The sequence below is a fragment of the Hippocampus zosterae genome, chromosome 1 (assembly GCF_025434085.1).
Source record: "Hippocampus zosterae strain Florida chromosome 1, ASM2543408v3, whole genome shotgun sequence".
Lineage (NCBI taxonomy): Eukaryota > Metazoa > Chordata > Actinopteri > Syngnathiformes > Syngnathidae > Hippocampus > Hippocampus zosterae.
In genome coordinates this window covers 9,110,867-9,125,879 of record NC_067451.1, presented here as the reverse complement: position 1 = coordinate 9,125,879, position 15,013 = coordinate 9,110,867, and the positions used below count along the sequence as shown (strand labels likewise).

Genomic DNA, 15,013 nt, shown 5'->3' with positions numbered 1-15,013 from the left:
TTTGTCATCTCATCAGAAAAAGAAAAACAACAACAACAACAAATAAAAAAACAATCGCATGTACATAAAACTGTACAAAAAACAAGGCATCACTAGCATTGTTTCTATAGAAATATTAACCGACCCACAGCAAGTCTACAAACATGGACAGGCTTCTTCTCTATAATTCGGTAAAAGAAAAAAAAAAGGATTCCGCTTCGAAGTTGGGAATCTTGGTGTTGCTGCTTCCACATTTTTTTTAATTTTAATTTTTTAGCTTTTTTGTGTGCATCATAAGGGTACAGAAAAAAATGTTTACAAACTCCTCGCGTTAACCTGTTAGCCAAAAAACCTCTTCCAGATACGTAACTGCAAAAAACAAGTAGGCTATTTTGTGGCATTTGAAAAATATCGCCTCTTTTAAAAAAGAATCAACAAAATTATTGGGTTTTTTTCCAATCTGAAACGATTAAAATAATGATTTTTAACGGTCATTTGCCCTTTTTGCAGGTTTCTTTTTGTTTTTACATCAAGTCAATGTCGATTTGTGTCCTAGCAGCTTGAATTAAATCCATTTCATTAATTTGTGAGGTCATAACAAATTAACAAGAAATCACGTTTGCAAATTACACGTTTACATTATAAAAATGCGGTGCGTTTTTTTTTAATCAGCCAGTTTGAGATAATAGAAAAATATTTTAAAATCAAAGTTTTTTTTTTAATATTAAACCATGAACTACAATAATACATTTAAAACGTTCATTTGCACTTCTCGTATGTCTGTCTCACTTAATTTATTTTTTATTTTTATTTTTTCACAGAGTGATAACATGACTTTAAGTCAGCTTTCTGTCATGATTCTGATGTAAATAACGTAATTGCAACTGAGACGGTGAAGCAAATTTTCATGGAACAAATCCGGTTTGAGAATTATCTCACAATTACTTCAAAGATGGTCTTTCCACGCATTATGGCAGTTGAAAACTATCACCATTTTTTGTGTGGGTTTTTTTGTCGAAAAAACAAAAAAACTAATGAGGGTTGTTTTTGAAATAGGAAACAATTACCTGGTAATACGTCATATATTTACGCTTCTCATATGTTTGACTTAATTTGTGGTTATTTTTTTCACGCATTATGATCAAGTTGATTTTACAGAATTAACTCATCAACTTGTTACGCTCTTTGAATCAAAATCATAATTAACAAATGTGGTACTAAAAAACAAAACATAAATAAATACAAATTCAGTCCAATTCACAAGTTGATGGAATTTTTCAAACACTGCTTTTTAGTTTACCGTAGGTTTTTTTTTCCCATTAGATTCTGGGAACACTGATTTGTTTTCGTCACTTTAATCATTTTAAAGGTGTCCATTTTTTAACCAATAGATAACAACAAACTGTTTAGGCGACTTAAACATTACACTCGACATTTCTTTTAATAAAGCAACAAAGAGCTTTAAGAGCTTTTTTTTTAAATAAAATATTGAATGGGTTACTGTTATGACTAAGAGAAAAAAAATCTAAAGATATTTAACATGTTATCATTTGCATTCCTCGTACATTTGACCTAATTTGCTTCGCTTTTTTCGTCAATTTCCTTTTGGTGAATTGAATCATTTTGACTTTACGAACTTACAATTTCGTCATTTGAAACACACTCTAAGACACAAACTTCCATTGATGTCTGAAATTATTTCAGCTGAACGTCTGCAATGATCAAGTGTCAACTTCATTTAATTCCTGCGTAATTAATTTGAGATTAACATTTTTTTTTCCCAACACATTCGAAGAAACACAACTTCCTGTTAGCGGCTAAAATGTATCGTTAACATGAGAGATCGTGACAAATTGGTATTCAAAGTCATGATTTGGACTTGTCAGACGTTGACCGATTTTCTGAGATGTTTTCCCATTTTGAATGGCGCCAACGTCATCAACTTCTGATTTTTGGAAGTATAAAAACACAGTGTGCCCGCTCACTTATGTTTTGTTCAAAAAGAGAAAAATTAAATAAATAAAAACATTGAGCGCATATTGATACAAGAAAGCAACGATTGACTGATCACCTAAGAAAAATGTGACAGCCCAAAAAACATTTTCATATTTATAAAGTCTGCTTGTTTCATGCTCAGAGTTATAATACACAGTTGAGGAAAAAAAATGAATTGTGGGAAATGTCGATTCCAATGCTTATCACTCAATCGTAAAGAAACATTTCAAATTTGAGTGTCAAGTTGTCCGATTTTGTTTTGGAATACAAAATACTTGAACAGTTTATTTTCCTTCTTTAGAAATGTTAACAACCTGTTTTTTCTCACGAAACCCGACTTCCCCGTTTCCAGAAACCAAAAGATTCGGACTCTTGCCACTCGTGCGGTACGCACTCCACAAGGCACCCGGCGGCGTGAATGTAAGACGCGCTCAGCTCAGTGTTAGCGTTAGCATGTTGCGTGTGCGGGAAGGAGGAGCTTGGTTAATGTTTGCTTGAATTTGTTCCCAACTTCACTTTCGAGCTTCGATGAAAGCTGAAGGGATCAACTTTGTGTCCTTTGTTTATTGTGACAAAAATACAATTAATAACTCCAAAATGTTTGAATTTTTCAGACTAAATATTAGCAAACAATGCAAGGATGGAAACCAAACAGGTTTTGACTTGTAGCTTGACCTAAGTACGTGGTTGCCTAAGTAATTTTTAACATTGTGATTCAAACCAAAAAAAAGTAGCAACGTGCTTGCTAAAATTTATTTTTATGGTCATTTTTTTGATTATTTCCAAAAACATTCTCATATATAACACAGGCAAGTTAGCCATGAGGCTAATGAACTACTTCTTCCTGGAGTGGGTGGCAGAAATATTGGTGAAAAGGAAATTGTAAAGCACGCATGGTCGCTAACTAATGAACCAAAAAAGGGCCTTTTCATCAGAACAGGTTTGGTAGGCAAGGTTCGAATTTAGCAGCAATTGGACTAAATTTTGAGGTGTTTTTGGGCGACTCACGAAAGTGGATGAAATGAAATGAACCGTTTCGAACAACAATGGCAAACTTCCAAATCTTTTTTGGCATGGCTCCTTTAAAAGTTGTGTTTGTGGATCTGCTCATGATAGACCTGTCTATCACTAACTTCCAAATTGCCAAGTCAAACTGCGAGTGTGGACTTAATATTTCCATAAATTTTCAGGAAGCAAGGATACAAAATGGCATACTCGCTATGTCTTATTATCAAGCTATCTTGAAACTTTTTTTTGTGGGTTATTTTGTAGGCTACCCATGCAAACCAAAATTAAAACACCAGAAATTTGGAGTTTAGTTTGAATGTAATTTGTAGGCCAGCGACGGCAGTGATTTTTTTTTTTTTTTGGGGGGGGGGGGGATTCTGTCAGGCTAATAAATAAAAGAAGGGAAGAGAAATTCTTTTTTTTCTTCAGAGGGTCAAAAAGTCTCACATTAAGACTTAAAAAGAATTTGTTGCGCTGCTTTTAAACTTTAAGAAATTAACTACATTCTCTCTTTCTCTTTGCTCACACACTCACTCAAAACCAACATGGGCGGCAGAAGGCCACTGAGGGTCAGTGGAGGTTAATTGGTGGCAAAGAGTCAGCATAACCTCCGTCCACCATCTTTACCTCATGCAGCAAAACACGCCGGCCGCTCGGGAGGCACGAAAGGAGAGGAAAGACGAAAGGAGGAGGAGGGGGAGGAAGGCAGGAGCATATGTTGGGCCTTGAAATGGAAATCGTACTTCACAACCTACTTTTGAAATGAACACGACTGGAAACGGACCAATTAAACAAAACAGGGGCCAAAATCAAACAAAAATGGCCAACTACTAGACTGCTCATGGGGTGCCACAGAGCAGGTTGTGGGGGGGGGGGGGTCAAACGAAACTCATTTTGGATGAATCTTTGAGTAGATGTAAAAACCCACACAAAGTCAATTTACCCATCAGGCTTTGTTTCTGTCTGAAAGAATCATCATTAAAGCCCTCCAAATGGAATAATTTGCCTTGATACACTCATACAACTAATTAATTTCAAAAAAACAAAGCAACGGTCATAAGAACAATTTTGTCAATAGTGAGCTGCTGCTTTGACATTTCCTGTCAACTTTCAAGCTCCTTTGGATGAAACTACGGTTCTCAGTGCTTAGAATTTAAATTGAATTCAACTTTAACATTTGTGATGATTTAAATATAAATTCTGTTTAAATGTTGAATTCAACATTTAATCCGGACGACGACAACAATCAAGAAAAAAAATGCAACCTTCAGCTCTCATCATGACAATGCTGAGAATTTCAGTTTTGACTTGGAAGCTTTAAACTTCCACTCTGGGCATGTGGATTACTTCCCAATGGTGTTGTGCCATCACGAGTGTGTTGTGATATTGAAGAGAAGAAAAAAAATATCCCCCTCCCCTCAAAAAAAAAAAAAAATATATATATATATAATAATAATCCCAGCAGGGTCTGTACATGCAAAACTCATCAGTCCTGTAGTGTGACGTCACGTGAGCTTCACCATATTTACATGTAGAAACTGGGAGAAAACGATTCCCACCATGTGTAAACAAGTCAAACGTCCTGGAAACAAACAAAAAAAACAATAACATTGGGAAAAAAATAGGCCAGGCTGTTTGATGTCCAGAATGGTTGTGGGCAAATTCTCTCCAAAAATCCAAAGAAAGAAGTCCAAAGTCAGGCTAGATAGTTTCACACAGAATACTGCGAAAGGATTTACAACATCGTCTACTCGAGGGGTTGTGGGGGCTGGTGGGTGAAAAAAATTAATGACACAAAGCATTGTTTGTTTACATTCCTTCCATTTTCTCATTTACAGCTGATTGGCTGGCACAAAGCCAAGTGGGTGGGGCCTAGAGCAGTGAGCATAAGGGAAGGGAGGATAAGGGAGACTGTGCTATAACACAGCCAGGCACAGGTGAGGTGTTTAAGGGTTGGAGAGGTGCTCGATAAGAGATTTGTTAGGGGTGGTGAGGTGTATAGGGCATTGGCCAGCTGTTTGGATATGTCCGTGAAGGTGTTAAATCTGGCAGGGAGTTGCTTGGGTACGTGGGAGCTTTTGTGTGAGGTGTTTGGGGGCACTGAGGTGTTCGGACGGGGCAGTCATGAGTTTAATAGGGCAGTAAGGTGTTTGGGGGAACAGTTAGGGCAATGCTGATTGGCTGATGTTGGAGCGGTAGGAAGGGGGATGCGCGCACCTCGACTGGGCACTCTCCGGGGAGTGCCTAGGATGAGTGTATGGAAGGATTTGGAGGTGTTTTGGGGTCCAGTGAGCTGTTTACGGGAAGTAGTGAGGTATCAAGTGAGATATCGGAGGGAAGTGAGATGTGTTCAACCAGAAGGTGAGCTGGGTGCGGGTGACATGGGTGTTTGGTAAAGTAATGTCTTTATTATGACAGAGAAGATGTTAATGGTATGGTGAGGTACTACGGGAGGTGGTTGGGTGTTGTGTAAGGTGTGATGTTTGAGGGCCTGGTGAGATGTTTAAAGGGGTTGTGAGGTGGTTGGGGTATGGTGAGGGGTCAGGTGGAAGAGTAAATGGTTTAATGGGACAAGGATGTGGTTAGGGTTGTGGTGAGGTATTCAGGTGCGGTAAGTGAGGTGTTTGGAAATCACATAAGGTGTATAGAGTGGGGAGGTGATAGAGTGAGGGAGGTTTTTCAAAGCCTGGTGAGGTGTTTAGGGGGAAAGTGAGGTGGTGGTGGTGATGATGTGTTTGGGTGGGGCAGTGAGTTGTTTGGGGTCGGGTGAGGTCTTTACCGTGACAGTGAGGTGGTTTAGTGGTAAGACAGGTAGGTGTTTGAGGGCTGATGAGGTGTTTGAAGGGTGAGGTGTTCTGGCGAGCAGCGTCAACTGGAAGCGATGGTTACCGTGGTGCGCGGGCCTCCCTCACAGATAGATCTCCCTCTTGGCGGCGTGGCCTGTCGGGGTGGTGGCCGAGTGGAACTCCACCGCCTGGCTGAGGGGGATCTCCTCCAGGCCGCAGTCTTTGGCGGGGGTCTGGCCAGTGGCCCCCAGGGGGTAGGCACTGCTATAGGGTGTCATGAAGCGCATGTTAGCCACCCTGCTCCCGCCCACGCCTCGCTCCTCCACAGGGACGGGCTTGGGGCTGTTGTTGGCCACAGGCGGTGGGGGCGGCGGCTCGCGGGTGGCGTCCATATCCTGGTAAGGCACGAAGGTGGACAGCTTGGGGGGGACGGCGGCTCCCTTGGAAACTTTGCGGTTGGGCGACGGTTGACCTGGCATCCAGCACGAATCTGAGTGTCCAAACTCGGTGCACTCACGTGTGCAGTTGCCCGTCATGGCCACATCCGGGAGAGGCCTTAGGTCTGCAGTAAGGAGGGGGGGGGGAGGCACAAAACACAACACACACTCAATAAGTCCCATTGGCATAACGACAGCAACAACAACCACCTGAAAACAAACTTTAATTAACTTTGTCTATAAAAACAGCTTTCCCAGGGGGGAGGACCCCCGGGGGTGCACAAGATTAAAACCGTAATAGTGGAAACATTTATAGAAAAAGTGGGATACGTGCACCTCCATTGGGCACTCTCCGGGACGTGCCCAAGATTAAAAACGCCAAGATGCTTTGTGGTAAACATTGATGTGTTTTCACTCCCAAGTATATGAAAAAAAATAGAGAGGTTGAATTATGACTATTTGGGGGTGCGGGGAGGGGGCAACTGGGGGGTTATCGTGCGCCAATGGGGTTTTTGAAAATGATGTGTGTCATGAAACACTTTCTTCACGGTCTAATACGACATACTATGTATGCATTGTAGCTGTAGTACACATTGCTCTAATTTATATTTTGATATGGATGTGCTGGAAATACAGGTGCAACAATTCAGTCTTGTTGTTGCCAAGGGGGTGCAAAATGAAGAGCGCTATCGACTAAACTGTTGATTTCAGTCAGGATTTTAAAAGTGGGTGCAGGGCTTCAAATGTTTGGTCTTGGCCGTTCTATGATGTAAAATTATTCAAAAATTAACCTTTATATGTTCAACAAGTTCTGGTAGATGGGAGGTAGTGGTGCTAGGGTAGGGGTGTGCCGACACTGTTGGGTGTTTAAAGGATGCGTGTGGCTTCAAAAGTTTTGTTAGACCTTTTGTGCAACGTAAAATCAGGGAAATAAAAGTAATGCTCAATGGGGTTTGTTTAGTTGGATTCTGGGGGAGTTGTGGCGGCAAGGTTAGGGGGTGCGCCAGAGCTTTCCGGATGGTTAAATGGGGTGCATAGCTTCAAAGTTTTGTTACGGCCGTTCTGTGATGTAAAATTATTTAAAAAATCAACCTTTATATGTTGAACAAGTTCTGTTAGATGGTTTTGGAGGGGAGGTTGTAGTGCTAGGATAGGGGTGCGCCGACACTGTTGGGTGTTTAAAGGATGGCGTGTGGCTTCAAAAGTTTTGTTAGACCTTTTGTGCAACATAAAATCAGGGAAATAAAAGTAATGCTCAATGGGGTTTGTTTAGTTGGATTCTGGGGGAGTTGTGGCGGCAAGGTTAGGGGGTGCGCCAGAGCTTTCCGGATGGTTAAATGGGGTGCATAGCTTCAAAGTTTTGTTACGGCCGTTCTGTGATGTAAAATTATTTTAAAAAATCAACCTTTATATGTTCAACAAGTTCTGTTAGATGGTTTTGGAGGGGAGGTTGTAGTGCTAGGATAGGGGTGCGCCGTCACTGTTGGGTGTTTAAAGGATGGCGTGTGGCTTCAAAAGTTTTGTTGTGGCTATTATACAAAGTAAAATCAGGGGAAAAAAGTCAAGCTCCACACGGTTTGTTTAGCTGGTTTCTGGGAGAGTTGTGGTGGCGAGGTTAGGGGCTGCGCCAGCGCTTTCCGGATTGTTAAACGGGGTGCATGAACAAAGCCAATTAGTTCCCAAGAAGAAGAAGGGAACGAACGATGTTGGGGGGGAAGCGGGAGAAGAAAGAGTGAGGAAAAGGTCAGTGAGGCAAAAAGGCAAATGTGAAACGCGTATGCAGAAAGTAACCTTTCTCTCCCCACGCGTGACATTAGATCATTCTCTAATATCCCAGGCTGCGGGCGAGGTGGTGCGAGGTGAGGGGGGTGCGCGAGGGTTCTTTCCTGGCGCGAGAAGGCAGGCGGGAAGCGAGCGCGTGCGGGCGCATGCGAGCGAGTGAGCGCTGCTGCTGACTCGACCAACACATTCACTCACACATTTCTTATTCCTCTTTTTATTATTCCTGCTCGCTGGTGTACGGTTGGTTGGCACTTCCTGTGGAAAAAGGCGGCAAAATGTTGAGTCATGAATTCGGCTTTTCTTTCATTTTGCATTTAGTTCCAAAAATAGGACTTCTGTTCTATTCTTTGAGGCCAACCCTTTAAAATGTCCTCACCGAGAGGTGCAACTAGGAATTGATTAATGGACGAATAATCGATATTCTGAGAAGCAAACACTCAGATATACTCTTATTTAATTTGCTTTTATGTTCACTCTATTTATTTATTTTAAATTGCATGACTGAAGTGTTTTACATTTAGTATCCTCCCTATTTCTGAGACCCGCCCCTTACAGGAAGCAGGAAGTACTCCATTACAGCTGTCTGGGTGCTTCACTGTGTGTCCTGTGTGTCTTTTCGTGGGCCAGTGTCGCGCTTTTCTGCGCTCACCTCAGTGGCACACCCAAAGTCCCTCACTACGACGGCCCCTTCTCACCACCATATAATCCGGTGTGCCCCCGCTATCGCCCAAACTAATTAGAAGTACCAAATGGAAATTATTTCCAGTTCAACATCTGACATTTCACACCGACGACTTGAGTAAAGGAGCTGCAACCGGACGCTGGCCATCCCTCCTCCTCCCCCTCCTCCTCATAATGAAGAAAACATTGTTTTAAATTTCTATTTCATTACTTGCAAGTTAAGTCACTCTTTTCTTGTCTGCCGCTTCATTGGACAGTAGATTTCGGATATAGCGGCCCGGTGTCCCAGTGGTTAGTGCGTCGGTCTCACAGTGCAGAGGTACAGGGTTCGATTCTGGCTCCGGCCTTCCTGGGTGGAGTTTGCATGTTCTCCCTGTGCTTGCGTGGGTTTTCTGCGGGTGCTCCAGTTCCCTCCCACATTCCAAAAACATGCATTGCAGGCTGATGGAACACTCTAAATCGTCCCGAGGTGTAAGCGCGGTTGTTCCTTTCTGTGTGCCCTGCGATTGGCTGTTCAGGTTGTCCCCTGCCTCCTGCCCGAAGACGGCTGGGATAGGCTCCAGCACCCTTGTAAGGAAAAAGCGGATCGGAAAATGGATGGATGGATGGATATCAAACATAGTTTTTCATTTCAAGATAATTAAGGTGTTACTTTTGAAAAGTAATCACATCCTCTTTTCACTCAGGATTAACGCTTTTTATGCACCCTAAATTTGGCATGACATTAATGTTGATGAAGTTCTCTACTTTTAATTGGTCAAAGCACGGTGAGACATTTACAAAGAATGCTTATTGATGACTAAATAAGCGCTGACTGAGTAGCATTCCACCACCAAGTGACGACGGCACTCTGGTTTCTGTCGTTTCATCCCGTCTTCACTTTCTGGTTGTTGTGATCATCTTTCACAGATGCTCCGCCCCCTCCACAGCGACATTGTCGTGCAGGCATTGTGTCGCGGGGTCACATTAGAACTGTGCCTTGTCACTCTTTATTCTCACTTCAACAACTTTTGTAGGGATTTAATTAGCCGGCAATTACTTAAAGGACGCAGGGACGACGAGGACGAAGGGGAGAAAAAGTTGGAGGGAAATGAGACAGAAGGAGGTGGGGGGGAATGGGCTCGGTGGTTCTTTTATGCGTCACATTTGGCAGTAAATGAAGAAAACAGGAATTTTTTGGAATATAGAATATGAATATGAGAATGAAAAAAGTGGAATATCGGACACCCCTTCCAAAAACACTATCATCCCCATTTCTGAACTTAATTTCTAAGACCTCTGAAGGAGAAAAAAAAATCTGTTTGTTTTTTGTGTTTTGTTTAACGAGCCATTTTCAGACCCTTTCACACAACGACACAGCAAAAGTGGGATACGTTGACTCAGGAGTACACCCCGGTGCCTTTCACACAGGACAGCAAAAGGGTGATTAAAACAAAACAAAACAAACACAAAAAAACAAGGATATGTTGAATTTCATGGACAGTGTGAAATGGGCTTTCGTTATGCTTTTAGTGTCTTTTTCAGATTCCCCTTTCACACAGATGTTGCAAAATGTCACGTTCACGGTCCGACTTTGTGCAAATTGCCTTTGACGCAGGCAAACCTGTGAGAGGACCTCAAAAGTCAGAAAGGTGCCTTTGTCCCTCCCCTCTATGCCAGTACCTTTCACAAAAAGGGCTGTGTGAAAGGAACTTTCTATAAAATGAGCTTCACTTCACACATACTATGTCTGAAGGTGGAAAATTAACATCAATCCAAACCATTCGGTGTTGGTACAATTTATTGTAAAAAAAATAAAATAAATAAAATTAAATGTTCAACTATGGGTGGCTGTTTAAACTTCACACCCCCCTTTCCTGGTTTTCTGTTGATGCTCTTTCACACAGGCACTCATCTACCTCTGGTACTACCTCAATAAAATGAGACCTTGCCTTACCTTGCTACCATTCACACCAAACATCAAACTGATGGTTCAAAACACAAAAAATAAACTTTTGTTGGCAGTGTGAAAGGGGATTTTTCATTAGCTTCTCTTCACATGTCCTAAATTTGAGGGTGGAAATTGTTGGTGCTGTGATTGGGGGAAAATGGTGAGTATTTTAAAATGTCACATGTGAGAGGGTCTTTAAAACTTCTTTTGTCTCTCACCTTTCTGTGGTTACCTTTTGCACACTTTAGCTACACCAAAGGGAAGAGGAATAATAGGCTTTTGGAGGCAGTGTGAAAGGTTGTCAGAGTACAAAAAAAAGTGTGAAAAATGATGCGTGGTTGTTAAACTTCACACCCCGATTCACCCTTTTGGATAATCCCCTTTCACACACATACTGACCTGTCTCTGTTATGCCTCTGATATGACCTGAAAAGCCAGGGAATGGTCATGGTCTCTTGCCTTTGTGCCTCCTGCCTTGCGTACAGAACAGCCACATTGGGTAAATCGGGCTGTGACGGGCAGCGTGAAATTTAGATTGTCCCTTGTGAGGAGGAGATGCATTCCGTGCATGTATGTGTGTGTGTGTGTGTGTGTGTGTGTGTGCGTGTGTGTGCGTGCGTGCGTGTTAGATGCTCAGGTTTTGTAGCGTTTTGTATTTTAGTGTTTGTGAAAGAATTGGACAGAAGGCGCCTGGAGCGAAATCAAGTGCAATAACGCTGTTGCAGCTTCTCCAGCGCATAAATATTTGACCACTGCGAGGAGTGTGTGCGTGCGTGCGCACGTGCGTGTGAGAAGTCTTTAAAGCTGCAAGGGTTAGCTTTGCTTTATATTTACGAAAAAAAGAAATTAGAGTGTGTCTTCAGGATATTCACACATAGACACATAAAGGTATGTATGTGTTCATCCTTCCATTTTCTTTGTTGCTCGTCCTCATTAGTTTGAGCCTGAGTGTATCGCCCGCTGCTCAGAACGTATATCCTGAACGTATATCCTGAACCGATACGTAGACTACCAATCACTAAAACACACACATATCAACATTTGAGTGTCTCCAATAAATTTCAAATACATTTTTGAGAGGGGTCTGGGGAGGGATTAATAACTTAGCAGCAGACTAGTGGCTGGTCAACGGAAGAACACACATAAAGTAGATAAACAATAGACCGGTCATCACAGTTCCAAAGACAAAATGCATGATCATCTCTGATGCAATGGCGATTGATGGTGCGTAATGGAAATATGCACCACACACGGTTTTCTGTTGAGGTGTTTCAGTTTTGGATTTCAGATGACTTTTCTGTCATTGAAACACTTCAAACGGTGTGCTTATCCTTCGGAAGGCGATTGATGACGGGTGGTGGTGATTGATGGCGAGTAGCAGAGACATTTTTTTTTTCTATTTGTTCTGACGATTTTTAAATCCATTTTGCCTGGGTGAAACTATGACCTAATGTGGCCATTGTGATCTCTCAGACATGATTACACAGCGACAATTGATGGCGCGTAATGAACACCAGCGCAACGTTTTCTGTTGTCGTCCATGAGAGTGGAGTGGTTTTCGTTTTTCATTTCTCAATGAATTTTCTCTTGTTGAAGAAACAAACATTGTGGTCTCTCACAAGGGCGACTGATGTCAGGTAATGGCCATATGTGCACATGATGTTTCCCTTGTCTCATTCGGTGGAAGTTGTGGTTTTGGGCTTTCAGATAAAGTTTTCTAAGCATGAGATAAATGGCATCATAGCACAATGGCGATTGATGGCCAGTAAGTCTGTGCACAATATACAGTATAGCATTGTGTCAAAAAAAGAGTCCATTTCATTTTTTTTGTCCACAAATCAATCCGTTTCCTCCCAGGAAAACATGTCAGACGACAAGGAAGAAGAATGCCCAACGTGTGATAACTGATTTGATGATTTTCTTTTCTCCCTTTGGAGCCAGTTTTCTGTCATCGAAACACTTCAGAGGACAATAGCTGATTACTGGCACATGATTGACATGTGTTTACTGTTATATCCAAAACAACAGTGAAGAAGTTTTCGGTTGGCATTTCTTTTTAATCAGTTTACACTCATCCAAGCACTTTTTGGCCGATTGCTGCCGCATGACGGACGTATGCACACGTTGTTTTTTTCCCGTCATGTCATACGAGCGCATCGGAGCTGTCATCGTGTTGTAGAGTAAAAGCGCCGTTGGCGTTAACATGCACATCAAAACAGGAAGTGCCACTCTCGCTGGAAATAAGTGACCCCCCCCCCCCCCCGCCTCCTGCACCCCTGTCCCCGTCAGAATGCGCGGCGCCGCTCCTGCCTGAACGTAAATAACATCAACAGTAAAGTAAATCAACGCACATCTGAGGCGGTACAGAATTAGCGGCAGGGTGACAAAACCGATTATTAATAGAAGAAGAAGGAGGAGGGGGGCTAGGGGAGGGGGGGTGTTGTCATCCCTGCGGTCCGGTCCTACTATGACAGGAAAATTCAATTATCCAACAAAAGTGAATAAATTTGCAGAGCCGGCGCCCGCGGCGGGAAAATCTCCCAGGATGCATTGGGGAGCAGACGGGGATGGGAGGGGCCAAGGGGACCAGGGGACTCATTATTGGGACGCAGCCATCTTGGAATTTTTCTGAAAGAAAAGAAGACCCACAGTGCGAGAGTGGAAACCTCTTGACAAGCAGGGGGTGAAGTCATCGACGAAGAAGTGAACACGTCCTCAGTGACAGGAAGTGAGGTCATCCACAAGGACGGGAAAACTTCCTGATGGACATGTATGTGACATGACGGAAATGGAAATTAAAACTTCCCCAGTGACAGAAAGTGATATACCAGGCCCGAATATAAGACTGCCCTGATTATAAGACGACCCCCACTTTTTTAGTCTTATTTCAATGCAAAAAACAACGTCTTATATTAGGGCCAATACGGTACTCTCCAAGCAATTTGACATGGACAGGAATTGGAACGATCCACAAGGAAGCAGGGAGCGTAATGTCCCGAAAAAGAAATAGAACATGATATAATCTAGAGTGTGGGAGAGTATTCAACAATCTGGAAGGATGGAAAAAAGGGAAATGATCTCCACTGTGTAGAAACTTCCGCAACGAAAGGAATTGATGGACCAGCAAGCAGGAAGTGCAATTCCCAACAAGGAAATAGGAAGTGCAACGATCCACCATGTAGCTACAAAAACCCAAGCAGAAGACACCTAAAAAAAAAAAGATCATCTTCTTGGGCGAAATGGGGAAAGTGTTAAATTATGAGTGAGTTCCTTTCTCACAACTTCCTGCACCACCGCAGACATCGACATCACACGACACACTCATTAACACACACACACATACACGCACAAACACGCACAACAACGCGCATACATCAAGAACATGAAGAAGTCGTTTTCTTGGAAGCGTTCCAGTAAAGTTCTGTCAAAAAAAAAAAAAAATCCCGTGAGGAAGTTGACTTGGAGGAAGCTTTAAACTTCCTGGAGAACCACCGACGATAGAGAGAACTTTCCAGAAGTTCTGTGCAAATCCATCCAAGTCTTCATCAAAAAACTGTGTGTGTGTGTGTGTGTGCGTGTGTGTGTATGTTATTGTGTTAAAATACAAACACATTCAGATCTGAAGTGTGACAGTGCCGCTCAAACTAAAATCTTGATCACCCAAAAAATCCCACTGTGTTCACATGAGGACATGCGATTCAAAGAAGCACGCACTACACACACGTACACACACACACGCACACGCATACACACACACATACACACCCGCACATGCAGCGTGCGAGGTTGGTTGGTGAATTGCTGCTTTGTATGATTATCTAAGAGCAGATAAAAGAGGAAGTTGTTATCTGGCCTGGGCGGTGTTCTCTTGTGTTCTCGCCGTGAAATGAACGAATAAGGCGGAGACGTGCTAAATGTGACGGCGCCCCAGGGCTCGCGTTGTCCACAATGCGATGTGGCGCTACAGAGGCGTCACATGGCCCGCACTGCATTCACAAGCTCTAGCGGAACCAAAAGTTTGGAACCGAGAAACGTCAGTCATGCTGCCTCTGCGTGGAAATGGGTGTGAGAGCGAGTGAGAAAGTGCATACAGTGTGTGTTCGTGAGAGACAGATCTGGATATATGATTGTGTGTGATTGTGTGTTGCAAGCAAAATTGTGTACATCTGTAAATCTGAGAGAAAAACAAAGTGAGGGCACGTGAGTGTGTGTGTGTGTGTGTGTGACAATGAAAGTGTGTGTTTTTGGGAGAGTGCGTGTGCCTGTGAATGTTAGCATGTGAGTGCGTTGTGTGAGAGTGCATGTTTTTGAGTTAGTGTGAGTCCATGAATGATGTGTAATGACAGTGTATGTAATGAGAATGAATGTGTACATGATCAGTGTGTGTCTGAGTTTGTGAGAGAGAGTGTTGTGCG

General features: G+C 42.7%; 1 protein-coding gene across 1 annotated transcript in view; it reads right to left on the bottom strand.

The window, feature by feature from the left end:
• Nucleotides 1-589: 589 nt before the first annotated feature.
• The window catches only part of LOC127600338 (protocadherin-1-like), a 110,958-nt gene continuing 96,534 nt past the window's right edge, over nt 590-15,013 (bottom strand). The window contains exon 5 of the mRNA XM_052064879.1: nt 590-6,330. Coding sequence (XP_051920839.1) covers nt 5,891-6,330 — 440 coding nt within the window. The 3' untranslated portion in view covers nt 590-5,890. The remainder of the gene's footprint in view (nt 6,331-15,013) is intronic.